The sequence below is a fragment of the Lissotriton helveticus genome, chromosome 7 (assembly GCF_964261635.1).
Source record: "Lissotriton helveticus chromosome 7, aLisHel1.1, whole genome shotgun sequence".
In the NCBI taxonomy this organism is placed as follows: Eukaryota; Metazoa; Chordata; class Amphibia; order Caudata; family Salamandridae; genus Lissotriton; species Lissotriton helveticus.
In genome coordinates, this window is record NC_136068.1 from 848401237 (window position 1) to 848429050 (window position 27814).

The window sequence follows — 27814 nt, forward strand, 5'->3', positions numbered from 1 at the left end:
TTTTGGAGAAAATGCTGATCTAGTTGTAGAATCAGATGCAAGTCTGGAAGGATGGGGTGAAAGATGTGGTTTGTTAAGTACTGGAGGTCGTAGGACAAATCAGGAAAGGAATTTACATTTAAATTGTTTAGAATTATGTCCCGGGTTGGTGAGGGACGAAGAGACAGGAGGGGTAGGGGAAACAGAGATAGAGTCCGAGACCTTGAAGAAGGTTTTAAGGGAAGGCTTTATTTTTATGTAAGACTTTCTCCTTCGGCTGGTCATTTTCTCTCGAGCAAAGGCGGCCGGGTCGATGACAGGCTTCCGTAAGGGCTCCAGCTTGCGATGCGGTCAGGTATCAGCTTTCCCCAAGTTTCCGGTTGCAGCCGCCGTAAGGAAAGGAGAGAGAGGGACGAATTAGTGGAGGGTTTGGGACTAGGGTAAAGCAAGGACCGGGAGTGAGGGTAACCTAGTGCAATGGTGAATTTATACAGCCGAAGTGTAGGAGTGCTCGTGCGAGGAAAAGGGGAGAGGGTCGGAGGACTATACACGGGGCTATACAAATTTACAGGCTACTCCGTAGGTTGGACCCAACGTCCCACCCAGCCCGCCACTCTGCCCCGTACCTGTTGGAGCCACGCTCCTCCCGTGGGAGCGTGGCGGGGCGACACGTGGAAACGGTGGCCTCCTGGCTTCTCCGACTCCACTCCGGTCTTCAGGGATTGTTCTGAGCTGTCCTTTTCTTCCTCACTCTGCTCTCCGCTTCGGTATACTCCTCTCTCCTCCGGGAAAACGCCGTCCGTCGCTTCCTGGTTTCCTCCCCCTTTTGACGCAGGGATGCTCGGTAGGGGCGGGGTTTCATCCGTTGTATACTCCCACTTAAAGGGATCAGGCACCTCCACCATCTCGTTTTGCCACCAGTGTTCGGGGTCTTTTACCGCCCACTCCTCCTGAGGGTATGATTCGGGCTGCTGTAGGAAGGGAATGGAAGCAGGTAAAAGTGGGGTGGCGGACCACCAGTCCAGTTCCGGTGACTGTTCCTCCACCAGGGGACCCGCCCCGTCACAAATTATTAGCAGGATCTTTCGCTATAAAATGTGTTGGAGAACAGACTGCAAAATGTTCAGTCATCTTAAGGATGGCAGTGCAATATGTCAACAGGATGGGAGGCCCACGGTGGAAAGGTCTAGCAGATATAGCAAGAGTTTTTGGGGAGTATTGTTTGGAGAGGAATATTTATGTTCAAGCAGAACCTATTCCAGGGAATTCCAATTCTGTGGCAGATTGGTTTTCAAGGAATTTTTATGATTCCAGTGATTGGATGTTAGACAGAATGGTTTTTATGAAATTGAACCAATTTTGGGGTCCATTTCAGATAGATCTTTTTGCGAACAGGATTATCACACAACTAGATAGGTTTTTCAGTTGGCATCCAGATCTGGAGGCAATGGGAATAGATGCATTTCTGCAGGATTGGAGGGGCCTACTTCCATATGCATTTCCACCATTTTCAATGATAAGCAAAGTGACAGGGATGATTCGGAAGTGGAAAGAAACAGTGATGTTGATCACTCCATTTTGGCGTTCTCAAGCTTGGTACCCTATGTTGTTGGAGATGAGTGTGGATTTACCAATTCTACTTCTCATGTTTCAAGGGATTTTGTGGGGTTCTCTGGGGGAGGCTCACACTTTGGTGGATTCGGGTCAACTTCATCTCCAAGCTTGGAAACTTTCAGGAGAATCTGGAATAAGCCAGGACTTTCATCTGAAGCTTCGAAACTCATAGAGAAATCTTGGGCTCATGGAACAAGGAATATATATAAGTCGGCATGAAATACGTGGAATGGTTGGTGTGTGGAAAGGAATTTGGATCCCATATCAGCAGATGTAGTATGTTTTGAATTACTTGATTAATTTGTACAAGAGAGGTTTAGCATATAGGTCTGTGAATTTACGTAGGTCAGAAATTTCCGCAGGGCATATTTTGGTGAATGGAATGACTGTTGGACAGGATATTATGGTAAAAAGATTATTGAGAAGTATCAGGTTGGCTAATCCACCTGGTCCAAGGTATACTTCTCTTTGGGATGTGTCTGTTATCTTTCGTTTATTTGAGTCATGGGACGATAATAGGTTTTTGGATTTAAAAGATTTATCTTTTAAACTTACTATGTTGTTGTGTCTTCTTTCTTTTAGAAGAGTTTCAGATGTTCAGGCATTAGAAATAACAAGCAGATGTTTAACTCCTGAAGGAATTTGTTTTTATATAAAACAAAGAACAAAAACGAATTCTACTTCTGTTTTTTATCCATATCTATTAGAAAAGGGAAAACTTTGTGTGGTACGTTGTGTAAAGTAATATGAATGTAGAACAAGGCCTATTAGACCTGTTGGGGTGGATCAATTACTCATTTCTTTCAGGTATCCATATAAAGCGGTTTCGTCATCCACTTTGGCAAGATGGGTGAAAACGTTAATGGAAAAAGCAGGAATAGATATAAGTAAATTTGGTGCACATTCAGTGAGAGGAGCAGCTGCATCGAAAGCACAAATTTTAGGAGGCAGTCTGCAAGATATTTTAAAAAGTGCGGATTGGTCAACAGATTCTGTTTTTAGGAAATTCTATTTTAAACCAATTGAGAGTGCCGCTCAATGTATCGTTGATATGCTTTGAACGTGCATAATGTTGGCATCCGTGTCATGCCATAAAATTTAGATTTTCCACAGCCTTGGTGGGCTGAAAATCTGGATTTTATTAAGGACACGGAGGCAAATATTATCCTTCCCTCACCCATCCTAAAGAAACCAACAGCTGACCCCACGGATCTTAACAACTATCTCCCTATATCCAATATCCCTACCCTGGCCAAACTGCTTGAAAAATGTGTGCACCATCAACTAACTAAACATATCGTTCACTTTGACCTCCTTAACAACTAACAATCAGGCTTCAGAGCAGGGCACAGCACGGAATCAGCCATGACTAACATTATTGATGATGCGCTTCAAATCCTGGACCAGAACGGATCATGTCTACTCATCCTGCTGGACCTATCTTCAGCTTTTGATACAGTCAAACACAAGAGTCTGCTTGATCTTCTCAGACTTAGAATGGGTCTATCAGGATCAGTGCTAAACTGGTTTACCTCCTTTCTACATAACCGCACACAACAATTCAAGATCAACAGCACTCTTTCCAATCCAGTACCAGTAAGGCTGGGCGTCCTGCAAGGGTCCGCACTATCACCGACACTGTTTAACCTGGTCATGGAGCCACTCACCGAAATTTTACAGCCGGCTAACGTGCAATATCATATGTACGCTGATGATACAGAACTTTATCTAAAGATTAATACTTTCGAAGACATTAAGCAGCTTAACTCCACATTCATGTACTCCCAAATATGGTTGGCAGAAAATCATCTCAAACAGAACGCTCTAAAGACCGAATTCCTCCTTATAGCCCCCCCGCTAAAATCCCAGTGATGTAAGACTGATTCCAACATCTCTCTGCACTCAACATTCAACCAACTATTGTAGACTCAGCAAAATTCTTGGGAATAATTCTGGAAGCAGTCTCACTATGCAGAAACACATTAGCAACTCTACAAAGGGAGCAAACTTCCAGATAAACACTCTTAGGAAGCTGAAGCCATTCTTGCCAGTCAACGACTTCAAACAGGCTGTACAAGCGCTAGTTATCCCTCGTGTGGATTGTTAGTGTCTCTTTATGTGTCCTTCCTAAAGCGACTACAGCCCCCTTAGAGCCTCAATAAAAGCTGCAGCAAGACTCATCACTGGCTCGAAAAGAAGTTCCCGCATCTCCCCATACCTAATATCCTTATACAGCACCAAAGCACCTGAGGGTATTCGTTGCACTGTATAAATTCTATTAACATTAACATTGAACTTGCTCCCGTTTGAAGCAAGAATTCATCAAAAAATAGCTTGCATGACACATAAGGCCTTACACCACAAGGCACCCATTTACCTCGCACAGAAATTGACAATCTCTGGTGGCTCAAGGTCCTCTAGGGGTGCAGATAACCTACTACTGAAACTTCAAAGATTCAATAAAAAGAAAACATATAAATGTTCCTTCTCTGGGATGGCGCCTAGGATTTGGAATACTCTTCCCCCTGAAACCAGGCTGAATTCTTCTACCGTATCTTTCAAAAAGGAAGTAAAAGCAATTCTCATGGCAAAATTTACTTGACCTCTCTACCCAGCCCTGAACCTTTTTCAATCGAGACGCGCCTGTTATGTTCTTTGACGACTTTTCTGTGTTTTTGGCCTGTGATCCCATGCTTCTGTACTTTACGACTTTTTTGTGTATATTCGTATATTTATCCCATGCTTGTTCTTTCCCCCATATTACTGCATTTATAATGTCATGCTATTCATTATGTATAATCAGCCTTGATCATTGTAAAGCGCTCTGATATCCGCAAGGATCTTGTTTGCGCTCTATAAAACCTTCAAAATAAAATAAAATAAATAAACCCTGATGATTTTGCATTGTATTTTTTCAGGTCAAAATTCAAGCTGAATGGGTCGTATTTTGGATATATCTCATCTCAACGTTTGGAGAAGAAAGAAGATTTCGATTTGTTGGATTTGTTCCAGTTTAAAGACTAAAAATATGAAATATGTTTTACATTTTTCTTTTTTAGCAGGCAATGTCAGAAGGAAGAGCATATGATGTTAAAGACTTTTGTTGATATTGGAATGTTCTTAGAGGTTCTATATTCTTTATTCTAAGAACATGATGTTTTTTTTTCTTGCTGCGGAGTGGTAGCAATAAAGGAATTATTGCATAATGTTTGCCTCCGTGTCCTTAATAAAATCAAGATTTTCAGCCCACCAAGGCTGTGGAAAATCCACATTTTAAACTTGTATTACACACAGTATAAGATAGTGTCCGACAAAATGTGCAAAAAGATTTAAAATAAAAAAGTGTGTCCTAAATATAGATTTTAGTAAGACGCAGACTGTACATAGTTTTTAGTTTTTTTAAGTTGTCCTTCAAAAGCACACACTTCACAACTCAGCTGGTAACTCTCTTACAATACCACTTAAAAATAATAAATCTGAGTCATCAGGCAGCTTCAAGAGATTCCATTAATTAAAGCCAAAATCAGCTTACAAGCACCCCTTACATTTGCAGATTTACCAGTTGTGCACATTTACATTTCTTTCAGGCAAGCAGGCACCCTGAGAAGAAGACTTTGTTTAGCTGTCTGAGCCTCCCTCAATTTCACAGCACAGGGAACTCCCTACCTCTACCTTACACTTCAGCTGAAGGAGGGTTATTTTTTTCACAACAAATAGGAAAACTGGACACAGGTTTCCTAAAAATAAATAGGTATGGGCAGGTCGTGCCCCTCAGATGCCGACCACTTCGACCAGTGTGCGTTATCTGGAAAATGTTTGAAAATTCCGAAAAAGTCGCAGATCCGTACACTTGCAAGGTTGTAAAACTGTGGCTGTGATTTATGACTTTTGAATCAGGGCCAATAAGCTTACTACTGAAAAAGTCTTATAACTAAGAGAGTATCTAGCTAATTTTTCCATCAAACATGTACATAAGAGAAAAACAGAACAGGAGACATGATGATCTTAGTGAAAAAGTGACTCACCATATGTGCAAATCATTTTACTAGCTTCCCTGAAAAGAAGGATTCCATTGGGAGACGATACGTCAAAATTTAATCTTTGTGACCTAAAATTAAACACAATACCAGAGAGACATGTTAAACGACTTTTTGTTAAAATAAAAAGATTATTTTCAATTCAAGTACTTCCACTTACACCAGTAGCAAAATGATGTGTTTAACAAGGTAATTATAAGAATGTCCCTTCACAATACTGTGACTGATTAGCAAATACTGAGTTTTTGAAAAGAACAATCTCGAACAAAGATATACAAAGAAGCTCTTTGAAAACAGAACACAAATAACACTTTATTCAGTCCAAACACAAACAATATTTTGAGACGGAATCTATACACTCGAGCTGCAGCACATTATAATCAGGATACACACAGGGAAAGAGAAGAATTTTAGATGAAACATTGTAATTACTAACGAGTTGGTGTAAAGTTTAGGGATTTTTTCAGAAAAGTCAACAATTTTTCTTCCACGGTTACTAGTTAAAATGTCCGTAGACTGAGGTATTCCGTTTAGCTCCTCTGTTTGTGAGTGGCAGATAAAAGGGACCTTCTGCATAACTCAATGTTATTAAACATGGACAAAGCCACTAGCAGGCACACAACATCCCCACCTGTATGGAAATAAACAGTAATATATTGTACAACCCTCTGTGCTGCCTAATAGAAGGCTTTACTACTACCAATCCAATTCAGCTCACCGACTTCTGAAGGAGGGGGTGAGAGAGGGCATTGTTAGGATCTGGACTTGCCAAAATGTCGGTGAACAGCACTTAACTCACTGAGCCACTCCTGGCATGACATACACAAACTTGGGTATTGTAGGCATCAGTTGTGACGACTCATGGATGCATTTTCACCAGTAGTGCTTTCTGGCAGAGTACCGTCTTCTCATATGCTTAAGAAACATTTTTGTAGATGACTTTATTCATTCTTAGTATTTATAAAACGTACAGTTACCCATCAGGAAGGACTAGAGACAGCAGCAACAAGTTCCAGTTATGGAGTGAAAAGCTACATTTTGAGTAAGTTATGCTAAGTTATATGATCAGCGGCTTCTCAGGAAGGTAAGTGAAGTGAATTCAATCGACAAGTAGAGGAGAGCTCATGACCTCACCGGGGGCATTTACAGAATGTGGGTAACACCTGCCCTCGTGCTGAAGCAGTATGGATTATCTAAAGGTTTCTAAAAGGCAAAAGCTTTCTGAAGGAATGCTAGGCTTTGGCCATGAAGCGCTTTGTGATGATGCGAAAACGCTTAAAGTAGGAGAGCTTTTCTACAAGCAGCCAAAACAATAAATTGAAGAGCCAGTTACAAACATAATCGTCCCCATCATCACTGTCAGGCGGTGGCAAACACAGGTCAGAATCGGAGCCAAAATAACGATGGAGCCTCTGAGGAAAACTCTGTGGTAGGGAAATGTTTTGTATGAGTATGTATGAGTATGAGAAACCTGGTGAACTGAAATGTGAAGTCACAGCGTGAGCTTTCAACAATCGCAGATGCCAAGTGCCGATCTTCTGGCGTTAACCCAACTAGAGACCCATGTGGAGCTGGAAGAGTGCCAAACAAATGCAGCATGGCTTCCTTAGGACGGTCAACCTGCGGTGGTGTCGTCGATGGCCCAGGAAATTTGGGGCTCAACACGGCCAGTTGGGAAATCAGCTCTTCAAGCTGGGATCATGAGCGAGATCGAATGGTCGCTTGACGCTCTCCCGACTTGTCTTCAGACAGTATGGTACAATGGAGTCGAGTCCTGCTTCTATTTCTTAAGCTTCCTCTTCGATGTTGACCTTGACTAATTGGATGAGACTTCACCCTGAAGACCTGATGCCAGAGTGGCCGCAAGAGTGTGAATGGCTCCGCACCCTCAACTTGGAGTGGGACTGCATGAGGTCCACAACTTCTTTCATTGTTCAGCGACATACAGTTTCACTTCATGGCCCTAGACTACCTTTGGTTACATGCAGGTACATTCTTCGAACATCTTGGAGTTGTTCCCCGAGCCAAAGCACCAGAACCAGGCCTCATGCGGGTTAGTCACTGACATCTATTTCCGACAGATTTGCTGGTCTAGAAATAAGGGGCAACCCAAACCTGTTGCTCTCTACCTTCCAGATATGATTTTAACCAGTTCCTAGCAGCACCTCCAATGCCTATCTCAGTCAGGTGCTGAAGAAGAATAGAGTGGGAGACAGTGTCGAATGGTGCTGAAACATCTAACAGGATCAAGGCAACATTCTTACCAGCAGCAGCCCATCCTAATGGGCAGAGGGGCCCGCCCCCTTACCCTATGCCCAACAAGAAAAGTGTTTGTCAGGCTGACAGACACACTTTATTTTCAGGTCAGGAGCTAGGCATGCGCTAAATGCACAGGCTCCTGCCTGCCTGAGCTGAACTTTAGAAGGGCTGAAGAGGTCATAGCTTCAGTGGGCGTGACCTGTTCACCCTGGCAAAGCACCTTGAGGCCTTCTCCCTCGTGACGAGGGGCAGCGTCACTGATTGCCTTGGAATGGGCGCTTTAGTTTTAAGCCCTGATGTGCCGAGGGCCGACTGACACTTTGTCACAGGATGGGGTGGGGTCATCAGCTGTCACTGACCCAATCTCACTCTGTGACGAGTGACATACTGGGACCTCTGAAGCAGAGCTGTGTAGATAAGTGTGATTTTTTTTTAAATGTTTGGTGCGTGTATGCATGTATATTTGAGAATGAATGTTGTGAATGCACCTGCTTGTAGAGGCATGGGTGTGAGTGAATGTGTGTGTGCGTGTGCCTGTGTGTAAATGCATGGGTGTGAGCGAGTGTGTATGTGTTTACGTCCACCCACTTCCCTGCTAAAATTACTGGTTCCTAGCACCATACTGCACAATCTTAATTGTCGCAGTTACCTCCAAGAGAGCTGTCTGCATACTATGAAAAGAATGAACACCTGACAGTGAGGGATGCAAACGTTTATTTAAAGGGGTGTCATCTTTTTAGTAGTGAGCTGTCATTTACGCTTCAGCTGTTTACAACCTTTAAGGGAACACAGATCTAACATGAATCAGGGGGAAGATGGGCCTTTTTTGCTTTGCAGAGACTGTCTTGATGAGGGTCAAGGAGACAGTAGCTTCAGGTAGCCAAGAATTAACTGACTTGAGGTCTAAATCCATAATGCTCAAAAGCATCAGCTTAGAAGTTAATAACAATTCCATAAACTGAATGGAGACAAATGTATTTTAAGTACTGACCGTATCCATGACCTTTCTAATCGAGACAAGGTTAAAGGTAGCCTTGTCTCACTCAACAAAATGGGAACCGATAATCGTTGAACCATGTGCGGATAATGGGAAAATACAATCCAACAAACGACCTGCCTGGTCAGTGGCATTAATCGCCATTTGTTACGGATTGAGCACCATGCACATCTCCACCAGTGTCAGTCCTGCTTCATCAGAGGAATCGTAAACATGCAAGTTAAAGTTCCTGAGGACCGTGAAAGTTGAGAATTGCAGTGAAGCAGAGTAAAGGGCCTCATCCAAGGTGGCCAAAAATTCTGAGGCGAAGCCATGGGGACAGTAAAGTAGGACACCAGAGAAGGTGTCCTTTAAGGATAGAAGATTTTGAACCCCAAGTTTCCCAATTCGCCTAGATTATCCAGCTGAAAGGTAGAGCACGTAAAATTACAACATAATATCATGCCGATCCCCTCACCCCTCCTGATTTGCCCACTTATCTGATCTACAAATAGTGTACCCAGCAGGGAAAGCATGAAAAATGCCTAGAATAGAGTCGGTGCACTGTCAGGTTGCGATAAGGAACATTTGTCCAGAATAAGATCTATTGGAATATGAAAGGCATGCTTGGGTAATGAATGAACATTAATCAGGCAGACTGTAAACTCTTATTTCCACATGGCTCAAGTGATGGCTTCAGGATGCCACTGTTTGAGGACACATGAGAGGGTACATTAGAATATTTTATTGTACATAGCTGGCCACCCAAAGCATGATCAAGCCCTAACTATAAGGCAGCATTAAGAGCTATGGCAGCTAACTACTCCACTGCACTCCTTAACAGAGTGTCTGCCACAGCCCGCTTTAGGGGAGTTAAACAAAGATAACTCACTACACTGCGCTGGAGGTCTCTTTGGCTAATCGACTCGTGTGAGCTTTTTGGGAGGCTACAAGGTCAAATCCTTCCGTTCTGTGAACTGCGGGCTGAGCGCGAGAGGCGAGGCGCTTACCTGACTATCTGGAACTGTGGGCTTGGTGGGTGACGCCCGAACAGCTTTGGTGGACTTCAAGTCCCAGGATCCTCTGCCTGGCCACACCTGGACCTGGTTACAGCGACGCCCAGAGCCTCAGGCGGGACGTGCCGGGAGAAGCCCGGGACAAGGGCGGGGCCATCTGCGGCCATCAGAGGCCAGAGGAGGCCGGGACGGGGCCATTCCCCTTGGTTCGGAATGAGGAGAAAAAGTATTAAAGGTACTGCTACCCTTTATCTAGGGAAGAGGTGTGGCGCCGCGGCCAGGGCGACTGAGGGAAGAGCCGCGGCCAGGGCGACTGACGCTGGAATCTGGGGATCACGGTTCGATCTCCGGCGGCAGGTTAGCCCAGCACCATGTGACTCTGGGCAATAGCTTGCTTAATCTTCCCGACGGCCCCCAGCGCCTAGAGACCCTAACGGGTGATTGTGCGCTTTACAAATGTGGATTATTATTATCTATTCCCCTGCTACAAATAGGTCCTTCCCATTCGCCATCATAGTGGTACTGTTTAACCGTTTACATTGGAAGATGGCTGATGACATGACCTGCAAGGGGGGTATCAGAAACATCTCCGCCCACAGTGACTTGTTCAGAGGAACGATGGACCACTATCTAAAGAGGGTAACGCTCCCCATTGTCAGAGAACTAGAGCGAATAGAGTGATCCCCAGCCCTGGATAGTTCGCCCACAATGTGCTCTCCTTTACAGACTGCTGATGTTGCTCCAGAGATGTCTTTACTGGAGGAACTAAACAACATGTGTAAATCCACGTATGCTCCCGTGGAATCAGACAATGTGCAAATTAATTCTCCTATCTGCGCCATAGCAACTATTAGCCCTCGGTCTTGCAGTCAACCTCAACCAACTCACAGTATGCAGGATGCACCCCCTGTAATACGATTAAAAGAAAACTCGCATTCGGCATCGACCCCTCAGCTCACTAAAGCTAAAAGGAAGAGAGATGGGGTCAAACAACTGGGTAGACAGGCCAAGCAACAATAACCAAATCCTTATCCCGTATCCCCCAATACTCCCAACATTGTTATATCGAATGCACCTATCCATGCTTCTTTAATGGCTTCGATCGAGAACATGATTAAGACTATAATATCCCCGTTGATGGATAAAATGGCTAGTTTAGGGGACAGGCTCACGGGCGTTGAGGAAGCCATCAAGGCCAATACATTACATGTAAAAACTATGGGAGTATCCACTCAATCACAGCGCTTAGCGGCCATAGAAATGCCCGAAAACTGTATACAAAGCAAGACCATTCATAACCAACTAGTAACTTCAAATGTGGAAATTTTTGATCCCCCTGTCACAACTGTACGGAGCTCTCGCCCTAGAGTAGGGCTAAACAAACAATTGACATTAAATAAGGGAACAGTGGTCAATCACAACAATATGTTGCTCAAAACCAAACATCTACACTTGCCTCCAGAGGCCGCCCCTATTGTGTGCGTCCTCTCGGGAGTACCTGAACTTATAAGGGGGAAACATGAAAGCCATATGGACCTAAGAAACAAGGTTATGTTTTGGCTAACCAAAAATAGACCTCTACCACCCAACATCGATGGCACCATACTAAGTGTCAGAAGAGTGGGTTGGCTAGGACCCCTGCGCAAGGACTTGGCGGGCGATTTGGTACTTGTCAAATTCAGGTCTAAATACGTTGTTCCTTTTCTCCAATCTTGGCAGCCTCAATTAGGAGATGGTCCTATATCTATCTGGAGCATAAGTGACTTCTACCCTAGATCATTATATGTCTAGTTGAAATGTAAAAAACCATAGAGCAACCATCTGATGGGCAGGTGTGGTCTTGTATCAAGTGGCTGTATTCATCTCCACGCCTGATCAATTTGACTCATTATCTCGCCCTAGAATGTTTAGCTGATTATTTTATCGATCTGATTTTATTTTTTACATATGTAATTTTGATGAAATGTACTGGCCTATATTTATGTACTGTTGTTGCTTTTATGATTCTTATATAGAAATCGAATAAAGCTAAGATTGAATTGAATTGAACTCACTACAAGAGTAATGAATTGTGTTAGTAAGTCCTGATATAAAAAGGGCAGAGTGGCTGACACTTGCCACGGAACAGATGCGGATGGGTGCAGACGGACTTGCCTTCGCAGTATGAGCAGCGCCTCTGTGCCACGACATCGTTTAAATAGTAGGTAGGGGAGAAAGTAAGTTGACAGCTACAAGTTGGTGCCACTAGATGTCCAGCAGAAGGAAAATGGCTGCCCCCATCAGCAGAAACTCTCCACAAAATATACAGCCGACCAGAGAGCAGCCAGCAATAATAACCTAAGTAAAAACTGTCTCAGAACTAAAGTGCAAAAGTGCTCCTTTGAGTTTTTTTTTTTTTAAAGTAGACAAAAGGAAGGACCTTATTCGGCATCCTTAACCAATAAAAGCAGCTTTAAGAGACTTAGCTAATCTGGTGAGAGACGGGCAGTTTACGGAAAAAAAAGAAAATATATATTTGCTAACTGTATTGACAAGCAACAGAGGAGAACTAAGGTTGCATTTTAGATGACCAGATGCAAGCGGCGCCACCTAAATCACTAAGTTGGCCTTTTCTGAATTGAGCCTTGTGTGTCCATTCAGTCGGCAACAGAAAGCAGAAAATTCGGTAACTTGGGTTGGGCAGCTCAATTGCCATCAAGTCTTAAAATAATAGAATGTTATCAGCATAAGACTTTAAGGAGAGACCAAATTATTTTATCGGAGAAGGAAGGGGAGAACATAGCTTGGAAAGTGTAAGATTATGTGAAGAACCTTGAGGAACACCATAAGAAAGTGAAATGTGGTTTGACAGGAGGAAGAATGACAGGATATGAACATCCAAAAAGAAACGAAAATAAGCATTCAAGAGCCTGGGACCTGATCAACAAGTTACTTGCCTTTCTACTATATACTTTACCTAACGGCAGATTCTTCAAATGTAGAATATACTCAGGCTAGATCTGGACAATTTTAAAGCAATGCTTGTGAGCAGATGGGTGGTGCTGTGAGGCTCTGTGGTGACTCTGACCTACCTCCAAGTGACAGATTGGAGATGCAAATGAGCGCCAGCCCTGCACACACTCAGTTTCTAAATCTTTCTCCTTTTCTGCTCTCAGACGGCGAGCATTTCAAACAAATTACAGGTAACAGCATGCCAAATTCTAACATGGAACTTTTTTATGAAGTACATTTCACATATCGGGGAGAAGGAGAGCAGTGAAAAATCTGAGGCAGATTCCTCATCCTTGGAAAGACACCACAGCAGTACCCTCCAAAGGTAGAGGATTATGAAATCTTGCATGACCGAGAGGACAAAACCCTCCTGCCCAACTCCTACCCCTTGCTGTTAAGGCAGTAGTGCTTTGTGAACTAGTGCCCCAATGCCCAAGATGCAGCTGGCAGAGGTGTAAAACTGGCACCCTCCTTACCAATGCCATAGTAGCAGCCTGGGCTATGGTGCAATTAATCCACAGGTCTTCAGGGCATTGCTTCTTGGACAGCCCACAGCAGAAATGTATGCAGAGGAATATTCATATTGATAAGATGCTTTTTACACTAGAGAAACCAATAAATACCTGATCAACCGCACAATTTTCTTTTGCCTAACTGATGTAGAAACCCAAAGCCTAGGTTGAGTCGATGTATCCCTTCCTCTTCTTTCAGAGGGTGAGGTGTTGCAAACAACATTGGCAGAGTGATAGACTGGTCAATGTGAAAAGATGTCACAAGTTAGAGTAAGAAGGCCACCCCGGTCGTTAGCATGAATGTGTCTGAGAAGAAAGCAAGCACCCGCAGTTCACACATGTGGCCTTTAAAAGTGATGACAACTAGGAAAAATGTTCCATGTGTCAGTATTCGCTGTGACCAGATATGCAGCGGCTTAAAAGGCATGCATGTAAGAAATGTCAACACTAAGTCCAAATTCCATTATTGCATGACAAATGGATTCAGGGAGACGTTTGATAAAACATATCAAAACAGTTGATTTAAATAGAAGGGTGGATCAGGTAAAAATAAAATCGTCCGAAAAGATTAACAGATAATGTTAGACCTGGCATCTTTCGTGTGGTTTCCCTGTCTTTTTGCCTCTAACGCCTGTATTTTTGATGCAGCGCTGGATTTCGTTTTTGCTGGTTTAGATGCTTTGGGCACTTTGCCACTGGTGATCAGTGTCAAAGTGCAAGTGCTCCCTGTGTAAATTGTTATTGTAATTGGTTATCCATGATTGGCATATTTGTATCACCAAGAAGTCCCTAGTAAAGTGCACTGAGTGTGCCACGGCTGGTGATATAAATGCTACTAGTGGGCCTGCAGCACTGATTGTGCCACCCACATGAGTAGCCCTAAAATGGTGTCTCAGGCCTGCCACCGCAGTGCCTGTGTGCACTCTATGAACTGCCATGTCAACCTGGCCAGTGTCCCCACTGACCAGGCCTAACCCTTCCCTTTCTGTGCACATTGGTCACCCCTATGGAAGGCCCATGGTACCCCTTGGGCAGGGTACAGTGAATGTGAAAGGTAGAGCATGTACTAGTGCAGGTGACATGCTCTGATAGTGAATTACAGCCATTTTCGTTTTTCACTATTGAAAGGCTATCTTGCCCATAGACTATCATGGGGAATGCTGGCTACAGTGGCTACCTGCATATCTTCCCACGGAGCAAGATAGGACATACAAGTCTGGTATCCCTGAACTCAGAATTTAATAACACATTTTTTAGAAAAGGTGTTTTTTAAATCCTGTGTTTGAAAACAGCACTTTTAGAAAGTTGCTGTTCTCTTGTCTGACCTTTCTGTGTGCCTTGGCCTGTTTGTGAATTGACTGTCTAATTTGTGAGTGGCAGGGGCTGGGTGGCTCCCAGAGGCTGAGTGGGCCATCCATGGGCTGAATAGCTACATCTGCATCTAGAGTGGTGGGATGGGGTAGAACCTGGGCCTGAATAGGGCTATGCCTGCCTTCCACAATGCTGGCTCCACCTCCTGCTGGGTGGCTGACAACCCTGCCCCTCTCTCTGAAAGGAAAGGAGAGGCCAGGGAAACAAAGTGCTCAAGGAATACACAGAACTGGTTCAGACCGGGCTCAGAGCCCTCCTGCACAAAGGGAACAAAGATTTTTAGGGATATAAGTATAGCCCCAGACTACAGAAAATTAGATCATACTGGAATCAAGAAGGAACCTCTGCCAAGGAGAAAGCTGGAAGACTGAAGAGGAAGGGCTGTTCTGCTGTGTGTTTGTGGGCTGACCTGCAGTTGCTTTGCTGCCAAGGAGAGGAGAAGGACTTTGTTTTGTGCTGTGTCACCTTGCTTGCAGAGATCTCCAAAGGCCTGAGTTGAGCTGGCTCCCTGTTAAGAAGTCCCAGGAACAAAAGGACTTCACCCCCAGCTTCCCTGAACTCTACTGAGAGAGTTCTGTCCTTCCTAGAGTGCTTGGGCCAGTTGTGGTGCCTCTGGAAGTTGTACCTGTGTTTGGGAAGCTGGAAAAGAAGATACTAAAGACTTTCTGCAAAGTTTCACGCATCGCTCGCTTGCGGAGAGCATCCCTGTCAGTGCGAGGAAATTCCCGCAGCCGCGAAGATCGAGATCGTTGCAGCGCCTGTTGCCGCCGCAAAAACCAACGCATCCTTCGCTTGCGGAATGCATCACTCCGGTGCGGAAAAAGTACCATCGCTGCGAGTATCGTCACAGAGCCAGTCATCACTGAGTGAGATCATCGCACTGCCTGCTTGGGGACCGCATCACGTCGCTGCGAGAGTCGTCGCAGAGCCATCGCATCGAGGAGCCGTGAGAGGAGAGGATCAACGCTGCGTCGCGCATCTTCGCCGCTCCTGAGATCGTCGCCATCCCGAAGATCGTTGCATCGTACCTTTGTGAGCTGCTTCCACCGAAACCTGCGCACCGGAATCCACGCAAGGTATCGCATCAGCCTTTGCTCCAAACAAGCTAGAGCCATTTAACAGCATAACCATCAAAGATGCTTGGACATTTCCTGAAAACTTGGTTAATTTAATCCAGCGGCACAACATTGCTGGCATTCCCCATAAAAGATGGTTTTACCTTACCAGAAAGCACACAGCGATCAAGGAAGCGAAGATTCTATTTCCGAAAACATTTATATGTTTCAACTCCCTATCTAGAGGATAGGTCAAAAAGACATTAAGAGTGAATTTACCTGTCGATGGCAGAACCACCAGGCTTTCAGAAAATTGGGATCAACTGGGGCCAGTCTATGTCACATGGCCTCAAGTGACTGGAGAGCCCAAAAACTGCTCAGACCAAGCGGCTCAGAAAAGGTTGGAGCTCACTGAAGAATTTCGCTAATAAGGTTGTCTTTCAACAGTAGGCAACTATAAGTCTAGCACTTCTGCAAACCTGTGCACTACTAAAGCGAAAGTGACACAAGTTGGAAGCATAACTTGACTTGGAGATGTACCCAGCCTACTGGCATTTGTTATACCATGGTATAGCCCATCATCTGAATAGTGAAACAGGTAGTCCGACTCCTAATCATTATCAGTGTCATGGGAAACATTCTGCATACCCTGAACTGCATCAGTGTTGAATCAGTATAGGGCTTTCAGCCTCTGATGGCACTGACATCAAGGCATAGACCAAGAATTAGAATCTGCAATCAAACTAGTTGCACAATTGTAGTCCTGCCGCGCAACAGGAGTGGGTCAACAATAATTCTGGGTCAACGACGAGCCCACGTTACATGGGGCCCTGAAAGCTGTGAGGCCTGGTTGAGGACCTTGTGTTGAAGAAGCTGGGACGGGGGCAGACCGTGGTGTGGTGTCTCCAGTTGTGACCTGTAAGTGGGCTCCGACGTCTTAGAGATACTGCCCTTTGATTGCCTTTGAGTGTGGATGCAGCCTGGGCCACATGACGACGAGTGAAATCATAGAGGGCCTTCGGACCATTATGAGCTGGGTGTTGGAGATAACCTGTCCACAGATTGTTTGATTTCTTATGTGGAGGCCTGGCTTGGGTGGGAGGAGTTGCCCTTCTGAGGACACTGATCCAGTGCTAGATTCTCCGACCCGGTGAAGCGACTAGCGGAGACGCACATGAGCCACAATCTGGGGGCAGGATTGTGAAACAACAGTGGAGTAGGCCGATTGATACCGCCAAGCGGGTCTGGGAACTAATCTGGGACCCGGGTGGTGTGCTACTGGCCCGCAGGACCCTCGTGAGTCGGGTGGAGGCAGTCGCGAGGAGTGGACCCGGTCTAGGGGTATGTCCGGTCACAAAGGGCCCGTGTGACGCATTACAAGAAGCTGGATAAAGTTGCGCAGCTCAAGAGTGGACACTCCGGTGGCAGGGGGAGGCGAGCAACAGCACTAGTCAGGTACGGTGGAGGGAGCACTCACTCTACAAGATATAATAGAGGCAATTCAGGGGGTAAGCTTGGTCACTTCAGAAGTCACACTGATGCTTGCGGATCTCCACAACTTGGGTACCCGAGTCAAGGTCACCGAGGACTCTGCATCTGAACTCCAAACCACCACTAAAACATTTGATGGTCACGTAAGAGAGCTCCCTCGCTACCAAGGCTACTCTGGAGGCGAACCTTGAAGACTTTGAAGGAAGCGCATGCAGGAATAATGTCAGTATCCTAAGGGTGCCAGAGAGGGCAGAGTGCCCAGCTGCGGATCTCTTTGTTGAAGATCTCACCGTGAAACAGCGACAGCCATATGGTCTCTCTAATTACTTCTCGGTGGAGCGTGCCCATCGAGTCCCAGGGGGCCCACCGCGACCGGGCGCGCCCCACGTCCTATAGTGGCGAGAATCTTACCTACAGAGACAGAGATGTAAAAATACAAACGGCTCGCTCTGCCCCTCCACGCAAATATGAAAATGCCACAGTCAAATTTATTAATAAAGTTCAGAGGTTGAGATGTTCCTTCCTTGAGGTAAAGAAGGTGCTAAGTGAAAGAGAACTAAAATATGCAATGTTGTTCCCGGCCAAACTCAGGGTGGTGGCGGAGGGAAAGTAGTATTTTTTTGACTCACAGGAGGAACTTGGGGCTGGCTAGATGGCTGGTGGCACCCTGGGAACAGGCGTGCGAGTACCTACAGTCAGTAGAGCAGCAAGAAGAGACAACGACAGGGGCTGCAGCAGGGCCTGGAGATACCTTCCGACGCAATACCACCATAGGGATTTTACGTTCAGACCTGGCGGGAACCAGAGGGGCTCTGGAGCCAATACACGCCTGGATAGACTTCCAGTGACTTGAACAGAGATTGCGGTCTTGGCCCTTTGCAGGTCCAGCAGGCTCCCATATAAATGCACTACTAGGGGATTGAAGGGCCTGGTTGTTGAGGTTTCCTCTATCACTGGACCGGAGTTGATGATTTCATGAAAAGATGCTAAGACGACCTGGAACCTTGTAGCGATCCGCTTGGACGGCTGCAGTTTGGTAAAAACATTACATGCCTACCTTGGAGGGTGTTTAGGGCAATGACCCGATTGGGACATGCTCATCTATATTTAGTCATGAGGAATGAGGTACACAGGCGCTCTGCAATGTTGGGTGGGGTGGCCAGTTTGGAGTCCACGATGCGGGGAGAGGGGTGGTGGTGGAAGGTTATTTAAGTTGCTTTTCTGTGTTTTGTTGGCAATGTATGTTGATAACAGCACTATTGATTTATGACAAGTGTTTTGGACGATTGGACAATAAAGCTCAGAACATCTCCCAAGTGGACCCAAGGGCATGTGTGGTGGACTCCCCGCTGTTCTCAGGTATTCCATGTTTAGACTGAGAATCTCTCCAGTGGCTACCGATCTCCTGGCCGAGATGTTATGACACTGTATATGCCAGATATCATGAGTACTGCCCAAATCTCCTGCATTATTAAAATAACTCTCTTGTAATGTGAATGGCCTAGAGGACAAAATTAAAAGAAGAGTAGTGCTACAACACCTAAACCGCCTTCACCCGATATAGCCCTACGGCAAGACACTCACCTACAGGGAACACCTATTGTGCGCTCAATAGATGGGGTTACAAACTGGTAGCACATGCCGGCTACACTAGAGGATCAAGAGGGGCGGGTACACTACTGCACAACTCCTTCCCATTTGCCACACAAAATATTACGCATTACCCTCATGGGCACTTTGTGGCACTATCGGGACATTGGGAGGGCAGGCTGTTCCATATTCTTTTCCAATACATCCTCCCGAGACTCCATGCCGCGGCACTCACAGATCTAGGGTCACTCATTGACTCTTTGCTGCAGGGGGAGCTATTCATTGGGGGTGACTGCAATGTGGCTCTCTGCGGAGAAATAGACCGCTGGCCGGCAAGACAGAAAGACCCTTCTGGCAAGGTCTAGGCAGACTTTCTATCAGCCATGGGTCTGGTGGACGTGTGGCGGATGCAGAATCCACTGGCCCACCAGTATACCTTTCATTCTGGTGCACAAGGCAGTTTGTCACGTATTGATTACATGTTTGGGCTTGCAGGGCAACTCACTACATTCAGTGAGGTGTATCACCTCCCGATGGGAATCACAGATCATTCCCCACTCTTCTCAACTTATGTCAGAAGACCTGCATCCAGGGGTAATGTGATGCCACAAAACCCATGGTATTTTAAGGTCCAGCTGAACCGAGCTGGCCTGCAAGTGGTCACTGCCCAATATTTTGAAGAAAATGAGGGCTTGGTTGAGTTGGCCCAAGTTCTATGGGAGGTCTTTAAGGCAATGATAAGAGGTTAAGGGGGTTCACTAATTGCGGCCACAAAAAAGACAAAGTGAAGCAATTGGCTGTGTTAGAAGAAGAGTTCCAGACATTGGGGTCTGAGCTGCTGTTGCAAGAAAACAAAGATTCACAGCACAGACTACATGTCAAACAGAAAGAATACGGGGATATTGTGGAGGAGGCAGCCGATCTAGCCCCGGTGATGGAGTGACCTAAAGAATGATGGATTAAACCCAGATCCGTTGACTGGTGGTGAGTGTTTGATTTGCTCAAACGCTCTGTCTTTCATCCCATTTGGTATCGCTTTATTCTCCTTAAATTGGCAGGGTATGCCCAGACTTGGGCCCCTTGCTCACTTTGCCATTGGATTCAAGATAGCCTGGCTGATGAGGGTTTTGAACCCGAAACCGGTCCCAAGATGCTTGTTTCCGGTTAAGGGAAGACATGGTTTGGCAGTTCGGTCTGGACTGCTCCCACGAGGCACAGGGTCAGACTGGTTTGCATATGGCCATGTCTGAACTGGGGTGGTGGAGTGGGCTAAAGAATGATGATCTATTAAACCCAGATCTGTTGACTGGGGATGAGTGTTTGATTTGCTCAAACGCTCCGTCCATCATCCCCTTTGGTATCGCTTTGTTCGCCCTAAGTTGGCAGGGTATGCCCAGACGTGGGTCCCCTGCTCACTTTGTCACTGGATTCAAGATAGCCTGGCTGAGGAGGGTTATGAACCCGAAACCGGTCCCAGGATGCTTGTTTCCGGTCCAGGGAAGACATATCTTGGCAGTTCGGGCTGGACTGTTCCCATGAGGCACAGGGTCAGATTGATTTGCATATGGCCATGTCTGAACTGGGGTGGTGGAGTGAGCTAAAGAATGATGATGGATTAAACCCAGATCAGTTGACTGGGGGTGAGTGTTTGATTTGCTCAAACGCTCTGTCCATCATCCCCTTTGGTAAGGCAAGACACCGGGCGACTTTACATCACCTATATGAGGTAGGAGATAGAGCGGGTAAACTCCTTGTGCAGTAAGATAAAAGGGAAGGGTCTTCTAGATGGGTATTTGAGATCATCACAGAAGATGGAACACCGGTTAGAGACAGACAGGGGGTGGCCAATGCCTTCGCTACGTACTATAAACAGCTATATACACCATCGTCACTAGCCACTGTAGATGAAGCATGTGATTTATTGTCCACCCTAAACATGCTCCTCTTTAGAGGCAACGGACAGAGACAGTCTGGAGACTGCCCTTGCGGCTAGTGAAGTGATCTGAGCCATTAGGTCACGGAACTCCGGGAAAGCTATGGGACCGAACTGCCTCACAATCGAATTATAAATATTAATAGCATCCAAGACCACCCTTTATTTATAGAAGATGTATCAGGAAAGTCTCAGGATTGGGAAACTACCATAAACTCAGAGACTAGCCAACATTGTTGTAGTACATAAACCTGGTAAACCACCGGAGAGTTGTGCTTCTTACAGACCGATCTCCCTGCAGAATGCAGAGGTCAAGATATTAGCAAACTGACAGAATGGTCCTTCCCGTTTGCTGTCCTTGAGAGACTGGGGTTCGGACCAAAACTCTTAGCCTGAAATACAGCTCTTATATACAGATTCCTTAACACAGGTAACAGTGAATGGGGGATGATTGGCGGTTTTCAAATTGCAGAGGGGCATGAGACAAGGTTGCCCCCTCTCCCTGCTGATATTTACCTTAGTATTACAGCCATCAGCAGTGGTGGATACAAGGAGACCCATTGATTAGTCATTGTACCCAACATCAGGAAAGCCGGTAGTGGAGGCGAGAGTTTTGCATTTAGTGCCGCCAAGCTATGGAATACCCTGCCTTTGTATCTTCGTAAGGAACCTAAGCATCTTGCCTTCCGCAAACTTTTAAAGACTTGGCTATTTCCTTAATCTGGCTGTCTCTCTTTGTTAGCTGTTTCTAGCGCTGGGATGCCTCCGGGTAGCCATGCGCTATACAAATGTCTGTTTCATTTAATTTCATTCATTTCATTTCATTAGGGGACTGAGATGGTCCGAGATCTGGGAAGATAGGATCTCCCTCTATGCAGATGACATCCTTCTTTACGTGGCGAACCCTTATTCTACACTACACAGGATAGTCCATATTTTCGCCCTGTATCAATTCTATTCGGGTTATACTATAAATTGTGATAAATTACAGATATATATCATTTGTAGCCCGAGACCGCGGTCACGTACAGCAAATGTAGTGACAGAGGGATTTAAATATTTATGTATATACGTAACCAGTGCCCCTGTGGTTTTTCAAGAGTGTCATTTAGAACCCCCCTTTGATGACTTCGTAAGGTGTTCAGCACTGGAGGATGCTGCCTTTGTTGTTGTTGGGAAAGGCTTCTCTATGTAAAATGATGGCGTTACCCCACTTTTTGTGTGTTTTACAAAATACGCCACATCTAGTTCCACCTACATATTTCGAGTGATAGAAGAAGTAGTGCGAACGCTCCCTTGTGATGGAGGGACCCCACGGATCGCTTTACAAAAATTGGTAAGAAGTTGGTATGATGGAAGGATTGCTCTTCTGGCACTTCAGTATTATTATTGGGCGGCGCAACTCATAGTGGTTAACCAATGGGTCCACCTAGCAGAGGATGAACCACCCTACAGGATGGATAAATATAATACCGGGGGCTACCTCAGAGTCCTCTATGGGGGGGGAAACAATTAACACCAAATGTCACCCCGCCCTCGGTGACTGTTAAAATATTGCAAATAGCGACGGTGGCACTGGGGTGGTGGGATAAGATTACCCGAGCCACTCCGCTGTGGGGCTCAAAGCAGTTGGGTCTACTAGTGCACCAACCGAGTTTTGACAAATGGGACCTTATTGGTATTTCGAAAGTGGGTGACCTATCGGGCTGACAGGGAAGTAAAGCCCTTTTGTTGGCATTGACGGAAACCTTCTGATATCTCCAGATATGACATGCATTACAGAAAGTCATTTCCGAAGGGTCCAGATCTTCAAGACTCGTCGCCGCTGGAAGATAGGTTGTTAGACGACTACCTACAGAGGAAGGCCATATCCAACTCCTCTGACATTTTGGAGAAACTATTGGATAAATGGACGTAAGACCTGGGGCAATTGGGTGAAAAGTGGCTGGAGGCGTTGGCGTCTCCCTGGTAAGTAGCTATAAGGTCCTGTTTCAGGTTAGTCCAGCTGAAAGTATTACACAGGACATACCATACAAGCATAACACTGGTTAAGATGGGCAGACTTGACTCAACGCAATGTCCCAGGGGCTGCAGCCATGTGGGCACGTTTTTACACATATGGTGGGATTGCACAGTGATTCAAGACTACTGGAGTCCGGTCATAACCTGTATGATAACTATGTGGGAAAAATGTAGAATCCTTGCCTCAATGGTGTCTACTGAATATTTGGGAAACAACTGACTTAAGGGGAGTGATTGTGGGTCACACTAGGCTCCTTGGTGGCTAAGTGTAACACAGCAAGAAGATGGAGGGTGGCCTTGGGACCCGCACTAAGTGATTGGAAAACCAATATGGATTGGTGTATGCAGGCGGAGAGGGTGGTGTATGAGGGTAAAGGTTGTCCGCATAAATGGACGAAATTGTTAGGGCGCTATAGCTACAGTAGGGGAATGCTCTGTTTGCCTGTTAATAGGATTCCCCAGATGGCGGAGGAATAAGGTGAAAGTGAGATAGTCATGCCACCGAGTCCTAAGTGTAGAGAGAGAAAGAAGTGGAATGACAATACAAAATCAATGTCCTGACATCTGTAATGCCATATATTCTAAGATGTGTTGCCCAAAGTGCTGAATACCGCTGTCATGTGTTTCTAATTGCAGTAAAAAGATTCCCCCCCCCTAAAAAAAAAAACATAATAAAAATTCAGGGTCAGACACTGGCAACAGAGGTGTTGTCATCACTACAGAAGGGTCTGGCATGGACTAGGAGCCAGTTCAGAAGTCTACTAGCATTGGTACAGACTTGGGAACAGGTCCCAAGGGGTCAGTTAGCACTGAGGGCGGGGCCCGTGCCGGAAGTCTAGCTGGAGCCCCTTGCGGGTCTGTGGGGTACAAAGGTACTCTAGAGGGAGCCAGAAACGTCTGAAAGAGGTGCAACATTATGCCTTTGAAGGATGCTATTTGCTGCAGGGTTGACGGCGGCCTGGAAAATTCAGGGTGTGCCGGGACCAGTTGTTGGACCTTATACAAGTAAGATGATGCATATGTGTCTTTTTATTGACCACACCTTCTCATCTGCTTTCAAATGGTGGGATGGAGTCCCACTTAGCTTTTTAGCGCTTCTGGTGCGTCTTCGACTTACAGAAAGACTTTGAGCGGGAATGTGACTTCTTGCAGAACCAGCTACTTCAATGGGATAGTGGGCGGTCCCACGATTTGTAGCAGGACCTATGTTTTGACTGCGACCTTTTCTTATGTTTAGCGAGTTACGATTTTGCCTCTCGCTGCGGTATAACCTTTAGGTAGGTAAGAGCACACTTTTCACATGATTTGGGTCGTGACTGGAGCATAACCACCACCGAGTACATGTCCCTGACTCATATTTGCTTCCTGCAGTCACAAGTCTTGAATCCTGTCATTTTCGGGAGAGACATCTTCCAAGCCACATTGTCTGAGGTGACGTTTGAAGTTGTCAGAAGTCTAACAAAATTGGGATCGGAGATTCAGATCCCTGCAAAAGAAAGTAGAAAGTAACTGATGTGAGCCTGTAGGGGGGGTGGTTATATACGTCTTTGCTCTCTCAGTAAAGGTGCAGCACAGAATCACCGGGGAGCCACACAGCGCCACCTTCGGACATGCAGGAGTGTTGCTGGCATATTTTTGGGATCCAGTCAGGCGCCTGGGGATAATGTTAAGGTCAAGACTCTGCAGTTCATAGTATTCATCAGAAACTGTATCCGTGCAGTTAAACAGGGCTGCAAGAGAAATCAAATAATGCAGAGACCAAATAAAATAAGACAAGCTACTCCTTCCTGTTTAGTAATACCTGTAGTTGCTCCATTATTGAGACAAGGCCAGGTTTTGGTTCTTAAATTGCCCAGAACTGAGACGAATCAAAAATATTATGCTGTTAACGAAGACAAAATATCAGAAAATTAACTTTTCTCTGCTTTTCAACAGCAAGGAGGAGCAATGAGATTGCCAAAAATAGCTGAGCATTCCAGCATAGACCATCCAATGCTTTCTCGAGGCAATGGGGAAATGTCACTCAGTGAAAAAAGTGATGGAGAAGATAACACAGACTAGGAGCTGGCCTGTCAGCAGCAAGAAGCATAATACATGCAGGATAAGACTAATGGGGCTCACGCCTGGTCAAAACGCAAAGCTGGTCTAGCCTCTTCTTCCTGAAGGGAAGTGAATTTACCAAGCACTGCGTATTACAATTATAGCAAAGCACAATTGTCCTTAAGATATCAGTGAACGTCCCACAGTAAATGAGGCTTGTAAAAGTGCGCTGTTTTGGAAATGAAGAAATATTTAAGAGAATCACACAAAGACTCTGAGGGAGAGAGAGAGAGAGAATAAGCATCAAGCATGCTGCAGTAGATCTTGTTCTGTCCTGAAAATCTCCCTGTTGAAGTTACTCTCAGTAGTTAGGTGCACAGCATAACAATTGGTGTGCGCTGATCTGACTACCTTCTTGTAGTTCTTAATAGCAGCTAAATAGCCTCTCTCTCTTTAAGGATCAGTATGCCAAGTGTGTTTGAGCCTTTTTTTTTAGCTCACTTCATAGCTGCTATCTGTTTGTATCAGACAGCGGAAGGGCACTGATGCCTAGAGACATATGGTTTCGCTGGTGCTACAGGGTGCAAAGTGTCAGTAACCCAAGAAACAAAGTCGGTAACACTTTGACCAAAGTCCTTGTCTAAATCAAGGGTTGCCATACCGATCTCAGATGAAAAATTATCCAGAATAATGCAAGCAAAGTGTTGTTTTATAATCGGGGCCTTCAAGGTGCAAATCAGACCTGGTAAGAAAGAAAAAAAAACAAGGGCAGCATGATGTGCCCATAGTACCCGTGAGTATAGAGTCTTTGAAATAAAGTTGGTCATGGTAAAGAAAAAGTTCAGATGATAGCCAGCCAAACTGGCAGTACCAGAGAGACTATCCTTTAGATCCAGAGTGGAACAGGAGTGTCTGGTTGTAGAAAGTTCAGGCACATCTGCTCAAATCTTGAAACCTCTGAACATCAAGTTGGATGCTTTAAGTGCAAGAGAAACAACACATTTTCCAAATGTCAAGCGTAAATAATTAGCAGTATAGGGAGGGCAATACACTGAAATGCCTGAAAATAGAGGACGCTGGATTCGGTGAACAAATAACCACTACAGTGAGATGGGGCCTATTTGTGTATCACAGAGGTAAGAGAAACAGAAAACTGCTTCCAATACAGAACAGCTACCCCACTACATTCCCCACTAAACTGGACTGGTTGATGTGCGAAGTGTATAAGCTGAAGGGACTGGATTGCCATAGCGGCTGAGAGTCCTGAATCTAGGTTTTGATAAGAAATAACATAGCAGGTCTATGCTCTGTATTAGTAGTTAGCTAGTTCTATATTATGCTTAGGCAAATACCTAGGATTCAAGATGGCACAATATATCACAGATCAGGAATGAGGAACATAATGAATGTTGAGTCTAATCTGAACACAAAGGATTGAATCTCAGGAGTATATCCCTAGAATACATAATCCAATTCCAAGAATAACTTGGCAGAGCAACAGGAATTCTGGCACCCAATGTGGATGGGAACACATAGGCTTGCCACTTATGACATTCAGCTCATCTTCTCCCTATCCGCATCCCCATGAACACCAAAGCCTACTTCCATAGGTGCGTCCCCTGCAAAACAACTGCCTCAAACTCAACACCAACAAGCTCGCCATGAAAAAACAGATAAAGGCAGTGTCCTCAGCCTGCTTCCTCACTATCTGCATGCTCTGTAAAATCTTCAAGTGGCTACCCTTTAGCACCAGATGCACCGTCACTCAGGCCCTCGAAACCAGCTGCCTAGATTACGGCAACACACTCAACACTGTGGTCACCTCCCTGTTGTAGACTTTAGGCCATCCAGAACGCAAAAGTCAGGCTCAAACTCCCAAGGTGAATCCACATCTCCCCTCACCTCAGAACACTCCACTGGCTCCACGTCCACAAGGTAAGCCAGTTCAAAATGCTTACCCATGCCTACAAAGACCTGTACTATGAAGGACCAGCCTACCTTAACCACAGGCTGAACTTCCACCAAGCTGTCAGACTTCTGCTCTCTGCATCCCTCTCCCTCGTCTACACTCCCCGCTTCTGCTGAAGCAGGAGCAGCAGCCGCTCCTTCTCCCACCTGGCAGCCAAGACCTGGAATGGCTCCCCTTCCACTTCTGGACCTCCCCATCCCTGCAGGAGTTCAGAAGCAGGCTAAAGGCTAAATCCTGGCTGTCCGATTGACCAGACCCAGCAGCAGCTACCCCCTGCGCCTGGATACCCAACGGGTGATAAGCAGTGCTTTACAAATCCGAATTGAATTGAACCGAATTGGCATGCAGCCAGTGTGGCCACTGTGGGCATTTGTGCCATCAGTAATTTTAAACCCTTTTGGCCATGTACCATTGAGGAGTGGGTGGATCTGTTGCCCAGCAATTAGAAAGCAGAATGACAACGAAACAAAAGGGATGGGAGGAAAGGATGGCGTTCAGGTCCTCCAGCTGCAATAGCATCTACTTGAAAAGAAAATCAACTGAATAAATGGGAGATGGGGGGACACCCAAACAAAATGAAAATGTAACCCATGTCATAAGGCCAATTACATTTTCTTCAAATAATCTCGCTTTTTTGGTTGCCTTGTTTCAGGTTTATGGCCATCTGCTTGCATTAGGGGCAATGTGGGAATGCTTAAATAAAATGCATGGGAGAAATTTAGGCAAATCATTCATTCAGTTGGTAAATGTTTGAAATGCTTATTGGCAAACCATGGTTTGGAGATTAGATAAGAAGAAAGCGATCATAGAGGAATGGTCCATATAGGAGTCTGATGGTAGTGGTGGTGATGGGGATTCGGCTAGCGGAGTCTGTAAGTCCTCACAATTTTTTAGATTCAGATTTGAATGATTCATATAACAACTAGGGCAGACACAGTTGAGGTTTATAAACCAATGCT

At 45.4% G+C, this 27814-nt stretch overlaps 1 protein-coding gene across 2 annotated transcripts in view; it reads right to left on the reverse strand.

Annotated features, from left to right (window-relative positions):
• RANBP17 (RAN binding protein 17) overlaps nt 1-27814 on the reverse strand; it is a 1522743-nt gene that overhangs the window by 343653 nt on the left and 1151276 nt on the right. For both annotated transcript variants that reach the window (XM_078653359.1, XM_078653358.1), the window contains exon 22: nt 5619-5701. In XM_078653359.1, coding sequence (XP_078509485.1) covers nt 5619-5701 — 83 coding nt within the window. The remainder of the gene's footprint in view (nt 1-5618; nt 5702-27814) is intronic.